This window comes from Herpailurus yagouaroundi, unplaced genomic scaffold (assembly GCF_014898765.1).
Source record: "Herpailurus yagouaroundi ecotype Mexico unplaced genomic scaffold, PumYag 29, whole genome shotgun sequence".
NCBI classification, from domain to species: domain Eukaryota; kingdom Metazoa; phylum Chordata; class Mammalia; order Carnivora; family Felidae; genus Herpailurus; species Herpailurus yagouaroundi.
Window position 1 is genome coordinate 104229338 of NW_024412377.1, and position 14767 is coordinate 104244104.

Genomic DNA, 14767 nt, shown 5'->3' on the forward strand with positions numbered 1-14767 from the left:
ACTATTATACTGGAATTTCAAAAATTAAAAAAAAAAAAAAGATTGCTTGGTGTCTCTCCCAAGTTTTGATTATGATTTATGTTTCTAACAAATGCCCAGGTGATGTTCATGCTGCTGGTTCGGGATGACACTTTGAGAAGCACTATGGTAATGGTTTATAACAAAGGTTTTTTGTTTTTTGTTTTTTTTTTAATCCATAGTAAAACAAAAAGGGACAGATGTGAGTGTGGAGCTATTCTTTAGAGAATCTCTAATAATATAGAAGGGATAATGCAATTAGGTAATACATCATATCATTCTAGTGAGGTGTAGGTTTCAAAGTTAATATTAATGAATAATAAAACTAAAGAGAACAGCGCCTTTACAGCAAAGCTGTATCAGGTGGTTACCACCTTAACTGGATGATCAAACACAATATCTTCAGTAGTGTAACAACTAATATTTAACTCCAATATGCATACGTTGTACAAATCACATATATTCTTGGGGAATGCAAAACCTGAATTTAACTATCAAAAAACAATCAGACAGGGGCGCCTGGGTGGCGCAGTCGGTTAAGTGTCCGACTTCAGCCAAGTCACGATCTCGCGGTCCGTGAGTTCGAGCCCCGCCTCGGGCTCTGGGCTGATGGCTCAGAGCCTGGAGCCTGTTTCCGATTCTGTGTCTCCCTCTCTCTCTGCCCCTCCCCTGTTCATGCTCTGTCTCTCTCTGTCCCAAAAATAAATAAAAACGTTGAAAAAAAAAAAAAAACAATCAGACAAAAAAAAAAAAACTAATCAGACAAGAAATCTAAAATGAGGGACATTCTATAACACAAATGGACTAGACAGTTCATGTCTATGTCTTGAAAAACAAAAAGCATGTATATGGAAACAAATTTAGTTGGAACCTAAATTGGAAAAAAAAGGTTTGTAAAACATTTTGGGACAATGGAGAAAATTTGAATACACACTGCATATTACACATAGAAGTTGTTAATTGTCTTAGCATGATAAAGATTGTGGTTATTTAGGAAAATGACTGAATTCTTAGGAGATGCATGACCTAGTATTTTAAGGTGATCTTATCTTGACATCTAAAATTTACTTTGAGGGGCACCTGGATGGCTCAGTTGGTTAAGTGTCCTACTTCGGCTCAGGTCATGATCTCATGGTTTGTGGGTTCAAGCCCCACGTTGGGCTCTGTGCCAACATATCAGAGCCTGGAGCTTCATTCCGATTCTGTCTCCCTCTCTTGCTGCCCCTCCCACACTCATGCTCTGTCTCTCAAAGAGGAATAAATGTTAAAAAAAATTTTTTTTCTTTATATTTACTTTGAAGTGGCTCTGAGAAAGAAAAATATATGCAAACATGTATATATCCCCCCATCACACACACATACTTTTCTTTCTTTACACCTGTAGTTTAATATTTGCCTACATAAGTACCTACAACTTTGCCCCCTATCAGAAAACAATTCTTTCTTGTATCCTTGGAATATTTACGGAAGTCTTTCAAGTACTTACCCACAGAGAAAACGTGCCTTCAGAGTCTTTTTAAAAACTTCCATTTCCAATGAAATTAAAAATCACCACACAAACAATTCCAAAGTATTCCAAAAGAAAACTACTTAGAGAAACCAATTTGACAATAAATTTCATATATTAAAAAAAATAAAAAAAATAAAAAAAAGAAAACTACTTAGAAGTTGAGCAGTTAAGGGGTGCCTGGGTGGCTCAGTCAGTAGAGCAACCAGCTCTTGATTTCGTCCCAAGTCATCATCCCAGGGTTGTGGGATCTAACCCTACGCCCAGCTCTGTGCTCAATGTGAAGCCTGCTTAAGATTCTCTCCCTCCCTCCCTCCCCCCTTTTCCCCTGCTCACTCTATCTAAAAGAAGAGAGGGGCTCCTGGGTGGCGCAGTCGGTTAAGCGTCCGACTTCAGCCAGGTCACGATCTCGCAGTCCGTGAGTTCGAGCCCCGCGTCAGGCTCTGGGCTGATGGCACAGAGCCTGGAGCCTGTTTCCGATTCTGTGTCTCCCTCTCTCTGCCCCTCCCCCGTTCATGCTCTGTCTCTCTCTGTCCCAAATAAATAAATAAACGTTGAAAAAAAATTAAAAAAAAAAGAAAAGAAAAGAAAAAAAGAAAAAAAATTAAAAGGAAAATGAGCAGTTAAATAATCTCCAGATCAAGGAAGGACTGCAAAAGAAACTTTAATGACCAGAAAAAGATGAAAAGGAGGGCTTCAGAAACAAGCTGTCTCAAAGGAGAATGCATCAAGGATTTTACCACTAAAATACATGGAGTATTTAACTGAAACTAGAAAAAGAAAAGAAAAAGAAAAACAGATGGTGAGAATTGGTGTAAAAGCTAAAATTACAGTGACCTCTGGCTCTTGGTTTTGGCTCAGGTCATGGAGCTCATGGTTTGGTTCTTGGGTTCAAGCCTCGTGTGTGGGTATGCGGTAACAGTGCGGAGCCTGCTTTGAATTCTCTCTCTCTCAAAGAAACTTAAAAAGTTAAAAAAATAAAAAACTAAAACTACAAAACAAAGGTAGCAGAAATAGTAACACCAAACCTGGCTCTTTTAGTAAATGTGCTGCCGAAGCAAGCACAAAACCCCTTCTCTCAAAACACCAATAAAAACCCTCCAGTCAAGCCCAGTTAGAAAACAAAAGTATCAAGGATGAGACACAAACTATATATGCGACTATAATTTTAAGAATCTAGAATAGTTATTTCCTATTAATAGAGGGAAGGTAATTCCTAAAAAACACTGGCAATGTAAAACATACCATTCTAAGCAGATCCAGGCCAAAGGACTTTACAGGTTACATTTATTTATTTTTGAGACAGAGAGAGACACAGCACATGTTGGGGTGGGGCAGAGAGAGAGGAAGACACAGAATCTGAAGCAGCCTCCAGGCTCCAGGTTCTGAGCTGTCAGCACAGAGCCTGACGCAGGGCTCAAACTCACAAACTGTGAGATCATGACCTGAGCCTAAGTTGGATGCTTAACTGACTGAGCCACCCCAGTGCCCCAGGACTTTACAGTTTAATTAAAAAATTTTTCGGGGTGCCTGGGTGGCTCAGTCGGTTGAGCGTTCGACTTCGGCTCAGGTCATGATCTCATAGTCTGTGGGTTCGGGACCCGCGTCGGGCTCTGTGCTGACAGTTCGGAGCCTGCTTCAGATTCTGTATCTTCTCTCTCTGCCCCTCCCCTGCTCATGCTCTGTCTCTGTCTCAAAAATAAAAACATTAAAAAAATTTTTTTCAATGAACGAGTAATTTTCAATTATGAGATGTAAAAATGTAAATGTCTTTGATCCAACTTAAAGGTAGTAAGAGAAAAACTAGAAAACCATAACAAGACTGAACCAGTTTACCAAATAAGATACAAAATCTTCTCAAAGAAACAGATTAAACCCATGTATCATGAGCAAGAATTCATTCCACTTTAGGAAAACTCTAATGTGGAATACTAAAGCTGAAAAAGCAAATGAATTTCCACAGCCTTGCCACTTAACTCTAAACAGAAATAAAAGAAAAAAATCTAAAACATAAAGAGTACTTAAAGCCTAACAGCAAAAAGAGTAAATACAAATACTTAGATGTCTAATCCAGGAACAAAATAGAGGGCTGGGATCTGTTTATTATGATTATTTTGGAGACTCTAATACAATAAATACCATAAACACTGAAAAAAAACAAAATCTATGGATTTAAGGCCTAGAGAACTCCATTAAAACAAATTGAGTAAAAAATCAAACCAAAACAAAAAACACAAATTGAATAAAAAAACTGATGTCAGTTGGGTAAGCAAACTACAACTAGCAATAAAATTAGTGGGAAATAGATTGTATTCACAGTAGTGAGAAAACCCCCACAAAACCAGCAATAAACTTGACAATACAAGTACAGTAATTCTAGAACTAAAATTCTAACATTCCATTGGAGGGCATGCAACAGATCTTGGAGAAAAATGCTTCTGGATGGGAAGACATGATGTATACTCAAAACCTCAAAGGAGCTTCTCGGTAACGGGACAGAACTTTGTTATGTTTGAAACTGCCCCCAAATATCTGAGAAATAGTGCTTGCTTCACCTTACCAGATAATATAATAGTTTTACACTTATCACAGGAAAAAAATTAGGAAATAGATAGGAATTGTTTCAATTCAGCTGGACAAGGATAATCTTGATCATGTGACACCGGCATAAGTGGGCACCCATCTGGAAGAGTCTTACTTTATGCCATATAAAGTTTATTGAGGGATTAGATATAAATGGGGAAAACTCCAAATTTTACATGTTTACTGTTTTGAGATGGAGTAGATCTTAAGACTGAAAATCCAAAAGCAACTGTAGAAAACCAGATTTGAGGGGCGCCTGGGTGGCACAGTCGGTTAGGCGTCCGACTTCAGCCAGGTCACGATCTCCCAGTCCGTGAGTTCGAGCCCCGCGTCGGGCTCTGGGCTGATGGCTCGGAGCCTGGAGCCTGTTTCCGATTCTGTGTCTCCCTCTCTCTCTGCCCCTCCCCCGTTCATGCTCTGTCTCTCTCTGTCCCAAAAAATAAATAAATGTTGAAAAAAAAAATTAAAAAAAAAAAACACAAGATTTGACAATATAAAAACTTCAGTGTCTGCATGGCAAAAGAGCATAAACAATCAAAAGACAAATGACAAAATGGAAAAACCTTACATATCGATAAGTAATCAACAAAAATTTATTCAACCGAGCCATCAGAATTAAAAAATTAGGACAGCAAACAACTTAGATTATTTCTTGCCAAATTCACAGAAATTGGAGAATCATTATCTTCGGTTCTGGCAAGGAAGCAGAGAAATCCAGCACTTTTGTACATTGCTGATGACACTTGAGAGTCATCTGGCAGCACCTGCCAAAACTTAGAATGCACATACCTGGAGAACCCAGACTACAAAAAGGAAAGCATGGTATTTAATGATCAACAGGTTTATCTGTAGGAGCAAAGAGGAAAAGCAATCTGAAGATCAACAGAATGGATAACCTATAGTTTATCCATATTATGGAATGGAAATGCCCACACACAGGTAAGGCCTATGCATGTTAAAAGGAATTGCTTATATATAGAATGATTCCATTTCTTAGAAATCCCCCTAACAACTTATTTATAAGCATATTTGTATTTATAGAAGCAAAGAAGGATACACCCCAAACTGTTGTTGGTGCCTTCAGATGGATGGGATTGAGCTATAAGAGTAGGGGGTGGGGAGTAAATTAACTTTTTTTTAGATACTTTTATGTTTTGAGGATCTGCTTTTATTTGATCAATCAAGAAAGTGAAAAAGTGTAGAATATAAAGTTCTTATTTTTGCAAATAAAAAAGCTGATAGTTTAAGAAATAGTGGTAGAAGTAAAAACTACTTAGAATTATGGCAGCAACCACCACAAGAAACAGAAAACAGGAGGACTAGGGGTAAGGTGGCAGATCTTTGACAGAATAAGGCAGCATATTCTCCAAGATAATTGGGCTTACATGCAGTATGCCCTAGAGAACGGCTTTAAATGCCTTCATGACCATAGTAATTCATACAAGAATGCAAAGCCAGGTACATAAAACAAACACCACACAAGTAACAATTATATATATGTGCTGGGTCCCAATAAACTGAAAGCACTTTTTATATTCCCCATCGTATCTTTAACACACCTTTTTGGTTACCCTTGAGTAGGAAGTAGCCACATTCAAATGAGTTAAGGTGTAAGAAATAAAAAGGACCACAAACTTTATTAAAAGTAAGTAAACGTAACATATAATATGTACAGATGGCACATGGTGCCAATTTTATTTGTAGTTATTATAGTACTCCAACTCAAGTTTACAAGTTACACCTTTGCCACAGCCTTGGCTAAATCTTGAACTAGTGCAGAATTTAGTTGTGCTAGAGTGCTGATCTTAGCATGCTTAGATGTGGCATACTTGTTCTTGATAGTCTGGAAGACAAAAGCATAATAATTAATGAAGGGAAAAAGGAAAACATTGTGAGACCCAATAGTACAGAGAGTCACTTAAAATAATTCCAAGGGCACTTGGGTGGCTCAGTTGGTTAAGCGCCTCAGTTTTGGCTCAGGTCACGGATCTCAGAATTCGTGGGACAGAGCCCTGTGTTGGGCTCCACACCGTTGCCAGCGTGGAGTCTGCTTGTTGTTCTCTCTCTCCCTCCCCCTCATTCTCTTGGTGTTCTCTCTCTCTCAAGTATTAATACACTTAAAACAATAACATTATATATATATAAAAAAAAATCAACTCCTTGAAAATAAACTATTCATTTACAGACTTGAAGTCTTAAGTATTTTCACTTGTCCTCCCAACATCTTACAATGCCCCTGACTTACCATGTGCTTTGTAAGCCCACGATTCACCATGACTATATTCTTAGCCAGGTGTTGCATAACATTTAGGAGGGATTCTTCAGTATATGACAGGTAATGCTGTAAAGTTGGTGTCTACGGCAACAAAAGTTAATGTTAGAAATGCTCATGAAGAATGGTTCTCAGAAAATTTCTGTAAGTTAGTCAAGTGTAGGGGGTAGGAAGAGGGATTCTGTAGGACAGATTATAAGTACAATTTAAGATAAATTTAAGATGCCTTCTTCCCCAAATACTCTTCTTTCATGCTTCTTCAGGACCCTGTACTTATTAAACCTATTATACACTAATGTGCTCAAACCTCATTAAACTTCTTTAATTGCTGACTAGTGTACCCTCCAAAGCTGGGCTCCAAATTGTTTGACACCAACATTCGCATGCCTAATTCGCAGGCCTAGGGTAGCACATGGCACATAGGAGAAATATGTATAGAATCAGGGAGTATGAATGGACTTCTAGCATGTCATTTGACCTGCCTGAGAGTCTTCATCTGTGTAAGGTGAAATTAGGTAACGAAGTGGGAATATCTTATGAACACATAGTAAACAAGATAACATTTTTAATCATTCTCTCAGTCGATGCTCTATTTTTAGAAATCATTTGAATTGTCCTTTAATGAAAACGGTCCAGTATTAGCGCAAACATCACTTAAAATTTAAAAGCTTCGGGTAATGTAAGTCTGCGGGAAGAGCTTACCCATTCACCATTGTCGAGAATTTTTAGTGCTAGGCAAAAAGCTCCTGCTGCAATCTGAGAAGGAGGAAAGTGCACCATATCGTAATCCAGCATAGTTAACTCCATCAGGTATTTGGCCAAAGTATGTTGCTCAACATCAACCTGAAACAAAACCCACAGGTCTCTGAGCTTTTGTCAGAATTCTGTTATGGCAATAACCAGTATACCCTTAACTATAATTACAAGTATTTGTCTATAAACTCTCAAATGCTGGGGTGCCTGGATGGCTCGGTCGGTTGAGCATCTGACTTCAGGTCAGGTCATGATCTCACAGTTTGTGAGATCAAGCCCTACGTCGGGCTCTGTGCTGACAGTTGGGAGCTTGGAGCCTGCTTCCGATGTGTCTCCCTCTCTCTCTCTCTCTCTGCCCCTCCCCCACTCATGCTACATCTCTCTCAAAAATAAACATTAAAAAATTTTTTTTAAACTGTCAAATTCAACTAACCATGGAAAGCCTCAATGAAAACATTAATACATAGCCTGCCTGGAAATAAAGAACATCTTGATGTCTTCCTCATGTAGAGTTATAAGTCAGGTGAATCAGATCTTTGTGATTAGCAATATTTCATAATGTCCCATACTAAAGATTATCCAAGAAATCTGTACCTCTCCAATCTTAGATGCTCTCCGAAGGAAATGCAGGGGTAGAGGGCGGCCCAGACCAAAATTTAAAGATCTTAGAATCTTCATTTCCATCTGTCTGATTTGGTGCTTGGTGTAAGTGTTGTCAGTCACAAAGGCAAAGTCACCAATTTCTGGAGGGTACATTTCTTCGTATTTACTTGCAATAAACATGGCAGTGACACCAACCAGCTGCAGCATCTTCTTGGGTACACAATTATTCTGCAATGAGAATTCCAACCTGATGAACAACTAATATGTACTTGAAAAAAAAGAGACAACATAGCTATGAAGGGAACATGGGAAAAAACATTCTAATAGCAAAATCTCAATTAATGACACTCTACCCCACAAGACAGATGTTAGCCGGAGAAGTTTGTTTCTTAGGACTCAGCTAGAACCCTGGAATGGAGAACCCTCAGGTACTGAATTATGCTCACCTGCATGAACCGATCAATAATGGAAACAGTCATGTACATGGTCTCCTGCAGTAACCTGAATTTCATTTGAACCTGTACTAGCCAGTCAATTAGGATGGCTCTCATGTTTCCAGTGACTTCACGACCCAGGAGGTATTTTGGTCTTACTGCTTGCTCTTCCTGCAAAAGAATGCTGATTATCCTTTAGAAGCAAGACTCCCTGTGACATTTCTGGTCAGAAATATTAGTCATCACAGAACAGTAATGGAGCATTTAGAATCTCTAACAGGTGTCAACTTAATTCTTCATACTGTCACTACAATCAGCTCTATCACTGAGGAAGAAAGCAAACATTAAATAGGGCAGTTTGACAGGTTTTTCATATTGGCAGATCTCACTAAGTTCAACTTACCATCACTGTTACCTGCCCACACTCTGTAACCACTTCAACCCCAAGATATCTTGCCATCATCTCAGATCTTTTCACTTAAGACTATAAACCCAGAACCTGAGCTTTATGAAGTAGAGAAAAATAGCACCAGCTATTTTCCAGATCAGCTGGAACCTATATGCTACCACTCTCCTGCTGTAGGATTTAAACCCTCAACACACCATAGGTAAAAAGAATGAACCATCAAGGACCAACGCATACATCTGCTAAACCCACCCCACCAAAGTTAGAAAACTTTAAAAGGGAGATGAAACCCAAAGTGGAAGCCTGGTCCTGGCAAGGCAGTCTTCTTACAGAACAATTGTATAGAAAATCTTTTGGATGCCCAGAAGAACCAGACAAGAGAGAAAAGATGTTAAATGGTGCTGAAAGAAGAGAATGCCTTATAAACACACAACTGGGCAAATGTGCTTGTTTGCTTTTTTGTTAGCATACAGAATGCTTCCTCGTTTTGGTGGGCAGGAGGAGCAGAGGGCATATGCCACTAATATGAAGTTTCAGAAGTGATATGAAGTGGAAGAAAACCAAAAACTTTTTTATTGTACTCTCAGACACAGAAAAATTTCCCTGGTGTTACATGCACATCAGCCACAAGGACCCAAAGTGCCTTGCGTTGCTGGTGGTTATAGTTTTTCGGCATATTCTCCATTACGGCCTACCTCCTGCCTCTAATCCTCAAACACAGAGCCTGGGTATTGCCCATCCTTAACCTATGGGCATTCATTAGGGTTCTGGGGGCACCTGGGTGGCTGAGTTGGTTAAGCATCTGACTTTGGCTCAGGTCATGATCTCATGGTTCGTTGAGTTTGAGGCCTGCATCAGGCTCTAGGCTGACAGCTCAGAGCCTGGAGCCTGCTACAGATTCTATGTCTCCCTCTCTCTCTGCCCCTCCCCAACTTGCACTCTCTTTCTTAAAAATAAACATTAAAAATTTTTTTTGAAAAAGAGAGAAAAAAAAAAAAAAACCCATTCGGGCAGTACCCAGGGTCACTTTCAATTTTCTCTGTCCAAATGGCAAACAAAAGATATCCTTGGCTTGTCTGGGGACTTGATTTTTGGTACCCCACGAAGAAGAATTTCCAAGTGGCATCTGTTAAGAAACGCTACTTACATCCTGCTTGAATTCTTGTAAACAAAGTAAAATATCTTTAATAAAGCTAAGCACCATTTAGAAAAAACAAATATTCTGGAAGTAATACAGACCTCAAGTTGTCTCAGATAAGCATAAATATCTTTCACATATTCACTACAAAGGTTTGGATCAGCTCCATCTTCTGCATCCACATCGTTCACTGCAAGAATTACATCAGAGAAAGCCTGACACAGATATTCTTCTGCAGGGGCACATCCAGACGTTTCCATTGGGCTTGGAGACGGAGTATCAACCTTGAAATAGAGAAACCTTTTGAAATAATAGCAAAGAGAAGCATACCATCCGGGAATGAAGGCCCAATTATTGGTACCAATTCAACAGACCAACTGCTAAAGAGACATATAATTCACAGTTCATTTCCTTAAAGGAAAATTAGTTTCTTTTCAGATTTATTCAGTTTCTCTTTAGGACATGATTAATACAAAAGTGAAATGCCCAAACAGAATGAGCCACTTTGAAATCAGTAGAACCTCGACACGAATGGGTAAAACAGAGAAAAAGCAAACAAAATCACATGTTAGACTTTCTTCTAAAGGAAATGAGTAAATAACAAATCTGTTTATCAGTGTCATGTGAAGTCAATCCAAATGAATGAGTCTTTTGTCTTCATTTCAAAACACGGACTGCTTCTCACTGCCCAGGAAAACACAATGTCTGTCCTGCCTACCAAGGACTAACAGAGTTCATTCGTTATCATTAACCATTTCCTTCAAGCTCCAGTTTCCCCTTTGTTCAAACACTCATTGATCATGTTCTTCTAGTCAAGCCCTGTGCAAGACATGGTCTTTACAGTGTCCTCAAAGGGATTTCAATCAATCTATCTATTTTTTAATTTATTTTTTTAATGTTTATTTCTGAGACAGAGAGAGACAGAGCATGAGTGGGGGAGGGGAAGAGAGAGGGAGACACAGAATCCCAAGCAGGCTCCAGGCTCAGAGCTGTCAGCACAGAGCCCGACATGGGGCTTGAACTCACAAACAGTGAGATTAGGACCTGAGCCAAAGTCGATCACTCAAGTGGCTGAGCCACCCAGGCACCCCAAAGGGATTTGAATTTAGAAGACAGAAGTAAAATAAAATGAGGAGATAAGAGTCTAAGAACAGGGGTGGGGAAAGTTAGGGAAAATTTCAGGAGTTGACGTTTGAGCTGTTTTGAAAGATGAAAAGATTACTAGCTAAAAGAGTGTGAGGGTAGGAAAGGCCTTTTTTAAATAAGTGGGACAGCAAAGACCATCAGTATGGGACTTTCAAGGAAACCACACATAGTTGGTATGACTGTACATGCTATAGGTTTCTTGTATCATGTCCAGAATGTTAATACTAAAGCAACAGTCTCAGATCTCCCACCCTTAGATATAAGAGGCTAGGCTGAATGACTTTTACAGATCATTTTCTCAACTGGTTTTAACTACTTTGTTTTGTATGTATGTATGTATGTATGTATGTATGTATGTATGTTTGTATGCATGCAATTTTTTATTTAGGAGTGGAGCCTGTGCTTGATCCCACCACCCTGGCAGATCCTAGGACCTGAGCAGAAATCAAGAGTGGGATGCTCAATTGACTGAACCACCCAGGGGCACCTACTTTTTGTTTTTTAATTTAAAGATGCCTTTGTAGGGGCACCTGGGTGGCTCAGTCTGTTAAGCGTCCGACTTTGGCTCAGGTCATCTCCAGTTTATGGTCGAGCCCCACATCGAGCCCTGCACTCTCAGTGCAGAGCCTGCTTGGGATTCACTGTCTCTCCCTCTCTCTCTGCCCCTACCCTGCTCTCTCTCATGTGCTGTCTCAAAATAAACACTGAAAAAAAAAAAAAGTATTCTTATAAAATTAGAGCTTCATTAAATGCAGTTCATTGTAAATTCAGCAAAGCCCCTTTTAGGTGCCCTGTTTCTCCTTCAAAGGAGTGGATATATTTACATGACTGATGTTTAGTTAAGTTCTTAATTTTAGTTTTTGAGGCCAAATGTTAACTCATTTTATCTACTCTGAAAATCTACATTTTTTTCTGCTTTACACTTTTCAACATTTATTTATTTTGGGACAGAGAGAGACAGAGCATGAACGGGGGAGGGGCAGAGAGAGGGAATCACAGAATCAGAAACAGGCTCCAGGCCCTGAGCCATCAGCCCAGAGCCCGACGCGGGGCTCGAACTCACGGACCGCGAGATCGTGACCTGGCTGAAGTCGGACGCTTAACCGACTGCGCCACCCAGGGGCCCCTGCTTTACACTTTTATATATTCCAGTGTTACAGGCTTATTAATTATTCAGTGGCCACATAAGGGAATAAAAGGATTCAAGATCATCTGTTTCAGTCAATTAATTCTGGTCAGATGGCTTGTACCAAAGACAGTAAAATCTTTGGTCCATGCACATATGATAAATCAATACCATTAATAAAGAGCGGGAGGGGCTCCTGGGTGTCTCAGTCTCTTAAGCTTCCAACGACTCTTGATTTTGGCTCAGGTCATGATCTCATAGTTCGAGGGTTTGACCCCGCAGTGGGCTCCACATTGAAAGCATGGAGACTGCTTGGGATTCTCTCTCCCTCTCTCTGCCCCTTTGAGAGAACTTTCTCTTTCAAATAAACTTAAAATAAATAAATAAATAAATAAATAAATAAATAAATAAATAAATAAAAGAGGGGGGAGACAGTATAACAAAACGATTTAGAGCCTAGGTTCTGAAGCCAGATGGCCTGGGTTTAAGTCCATATGTGTGATCAGATGTGTGACTCTAGAAAATTTACCCAATACTTCTCTAAGCCATTATCTAAGCCATTATCTAAAAAGTAGAGGTAGTAATACAAGTAAGAGAGTCCATACAAAGATTGGGTGAGTTATGGGGCGCCTGGGTGGCTCAGGTGGTTAAGCGTCTGACTTTGGTTCAGGTCATGATCTCTGGGTTTGTGGGTTTGAGCCCCGCATCAGGCTTTGTACAATGATGAGGGGGTTTGAGCCCCGCATCAGCTCAGAGCCCAGAGCCTGCTTCGGATTCTGTGTCTCCCCCTCTCCCTGCCTCTCCCTCGCTCACACACACTCTCTCTCTCAAAAATAAATAAACATTAAAAAAAAAAAAATTAAAGATTGGGGGAGTTAAATGCATTTGAAGTGCAGAGGCTACCTCCTGCTAAGCACTCTATAAATGTTACTATTATTACTATTTGTTCAAACACTGATTCCACGTTATTATTATTATTATTTTTTTTCAACGTTTATTTATTTTTGGGACAGAGAGAGACAGAGCATGAACGGGGGAGGGGCAGAGAGAGAGGGAGACACAGAATCGGAAACAGGCTCCAGGCTCCGAGCCATCAGCCCAGAGCCTGACGCGGGGCTCGAACTCACGGACCGCGAGATCGTGACCTGAGCTGAAGTCGGACGCTTAACCGACTGCGCCACCCAGGCGCCCCTCCACGTTATTATTAAATGAGGGAAAGAAACAACCAAACCAAAGTAAGTTTACCAAAATAGGCTCCGGAGAAAGCTTTTCTTCTTTAACAGGCTCATGTTCTGGCCCTGGTTCTGGCACAGGTACAGACACAGGCTCGGGTGCTTTGTCCAGAGGTTTTGGTATTTTTTTAGCAATAACTTTTCCAGGAGCCAAAGTTTTTGCTTCCTGTGGATGAAAGAAGAAAATGAACTGTTTCTGCATCAAGGGTCACAGCTGTAAGGTGGACTCTTACAGAGAAGTTAGATCTGGAAGAGATAGTTACCTTTTTCAGAGGCAATTTGGCTTGTGGCTGTTCACTGACTTTGTTACCAATGTCTCCGAGGGCTGTTCTTGGCCTCAGTCCCGGCTTGGAGGCTGCAACAGTGGCCAGAGGCACGCGCTTTGCGCCTGCCATACTGATCTTTGCCTTATTTTCAACATTAACTTTCGTGTTCTGAAAGAAACAAGACCACTTTCAGAGCTGGCCCAATCAGAGCGGAGTAAGTCAAGGGTCAATTAAGGTGGGGCAAGAGAGAGGCTCTCAGGACAAAAGTTGGCTGTAAAAAAAGGGTTCCCAAGGAAAACCGGGGTTCAGGATCTACCCTTCGGTTGTGACATGTCAATTTCTTACCAGAACCTCTTCACTCATCTATTCAGGGGTGGTCGGTTTAGTCCCGGCCGACCCTAAAATTCCACGAATTTACATTTGAAAGGAAACAGAAAAGCCTGCAATTGCAGGCATTTTCTCTCCGGGAAGGGGGTTATGAGGTTGGTGGGTGTCGGCTCTGGGGCCCTCTATCACATTTTAAAAGAGGTTTCCTGTGGACCCTCCATCGCCCTCCCCACTCGCGGCAAGCATTTATCCAAGGCTGGTCCAGTTCTCTTCCTCTCTCCGTCGGTCCACCTAACTCCCCCACCAAGCCAGGGGCCCACCGATCCCCCCCGCCCCCGTCCTCCTCCCCAAATCGCTGCCCTGGTCCGCTCGAGAGCCTCCGGCAGGCCACAGAGGATGCGAGGACACGCAGCAAGCCAGGAAGGCCGCGTTTGTTCATCGTCCGCAGCAGCTCACCCTGGTGACCCGGAGCGCCATGGCTTCCTCTTCACCAGGCAGCAGCTCAACGGGGAGAAGCAGAGCACGGGAGCCACCAAAGAGCCGGGGACCTGAACGCACCGCAGACCAACAGTCGTTCCTCCGCAGCACGCCGGGAGGAGCAGTACCCAGCCTCAGGTTTAAACCCCGCACTGCTCCCTCCTCATTGGTCTGTTCGTGGCACTCGCTCCCTTCCCATTGGCGGCTGCCTGTTCCTCCGAGAATGCGTTTCCTGGGCGATCCCGCGGAGACGTTCGAGAGGGGGCGGGGCCAGGCCTCGGCTCTCTGGCAGCTGTGCTGCCACCTGGAGAGGCAAGCAGGCAGTGTGCCGGCGGCCTGGAGAGGAGACCTTGAGCGCAGCGGGAGCTCGCCCAGGGAGTGGCTGGTGGCCTCTGAAAAGTGCCAGTGGGGCAGCAAGAGTTGGAGAAACTGAGAAGCAGTTATGGCTCTAATCTTGCTTATTGTTACACACTTTCCTC

The 14767-nt window shown here is 41.5% G+C and overlaps 1 protein-coding gene across 1 annotated transcript; it reads right to left on the reverse strand.

Moving 5' to 3' along the window:
* Nucleotides 1-4679: 4679 nt before the first annotated feature.
* On the reverse strand, nucleotides 4680-14445 carry CCNB1 (cyclin B1). The gene is made up of 9 exons (XM_040451596.1): nucleotides 14268-14445; nucleotides 13482-13652; nucleotides 13232-13384; nucleotides 9816-9998; nucleotides 8183-8341; nucleotides 7728-7964; nucleotides 7083-7223; nucleotides 6354-6464; nucleotides 4680-5951 (listed from the first exon to the last, which is right to left on the reverse strand). Exons 1-9 carry the CDS (start codon nucleotides 14286-14288, stop codon nucleotides 5844-5846), a joined length of 1284 nt encoding a protein of 427 aa, XP_040307530.1. The 5' UTR covers nucleotides 14289-14445; the 3' UTR covers nucleotides 4680-5843.
* Between the last annotated feature and the right edge of the window lie 322 nt (nucleotides 14446-14767).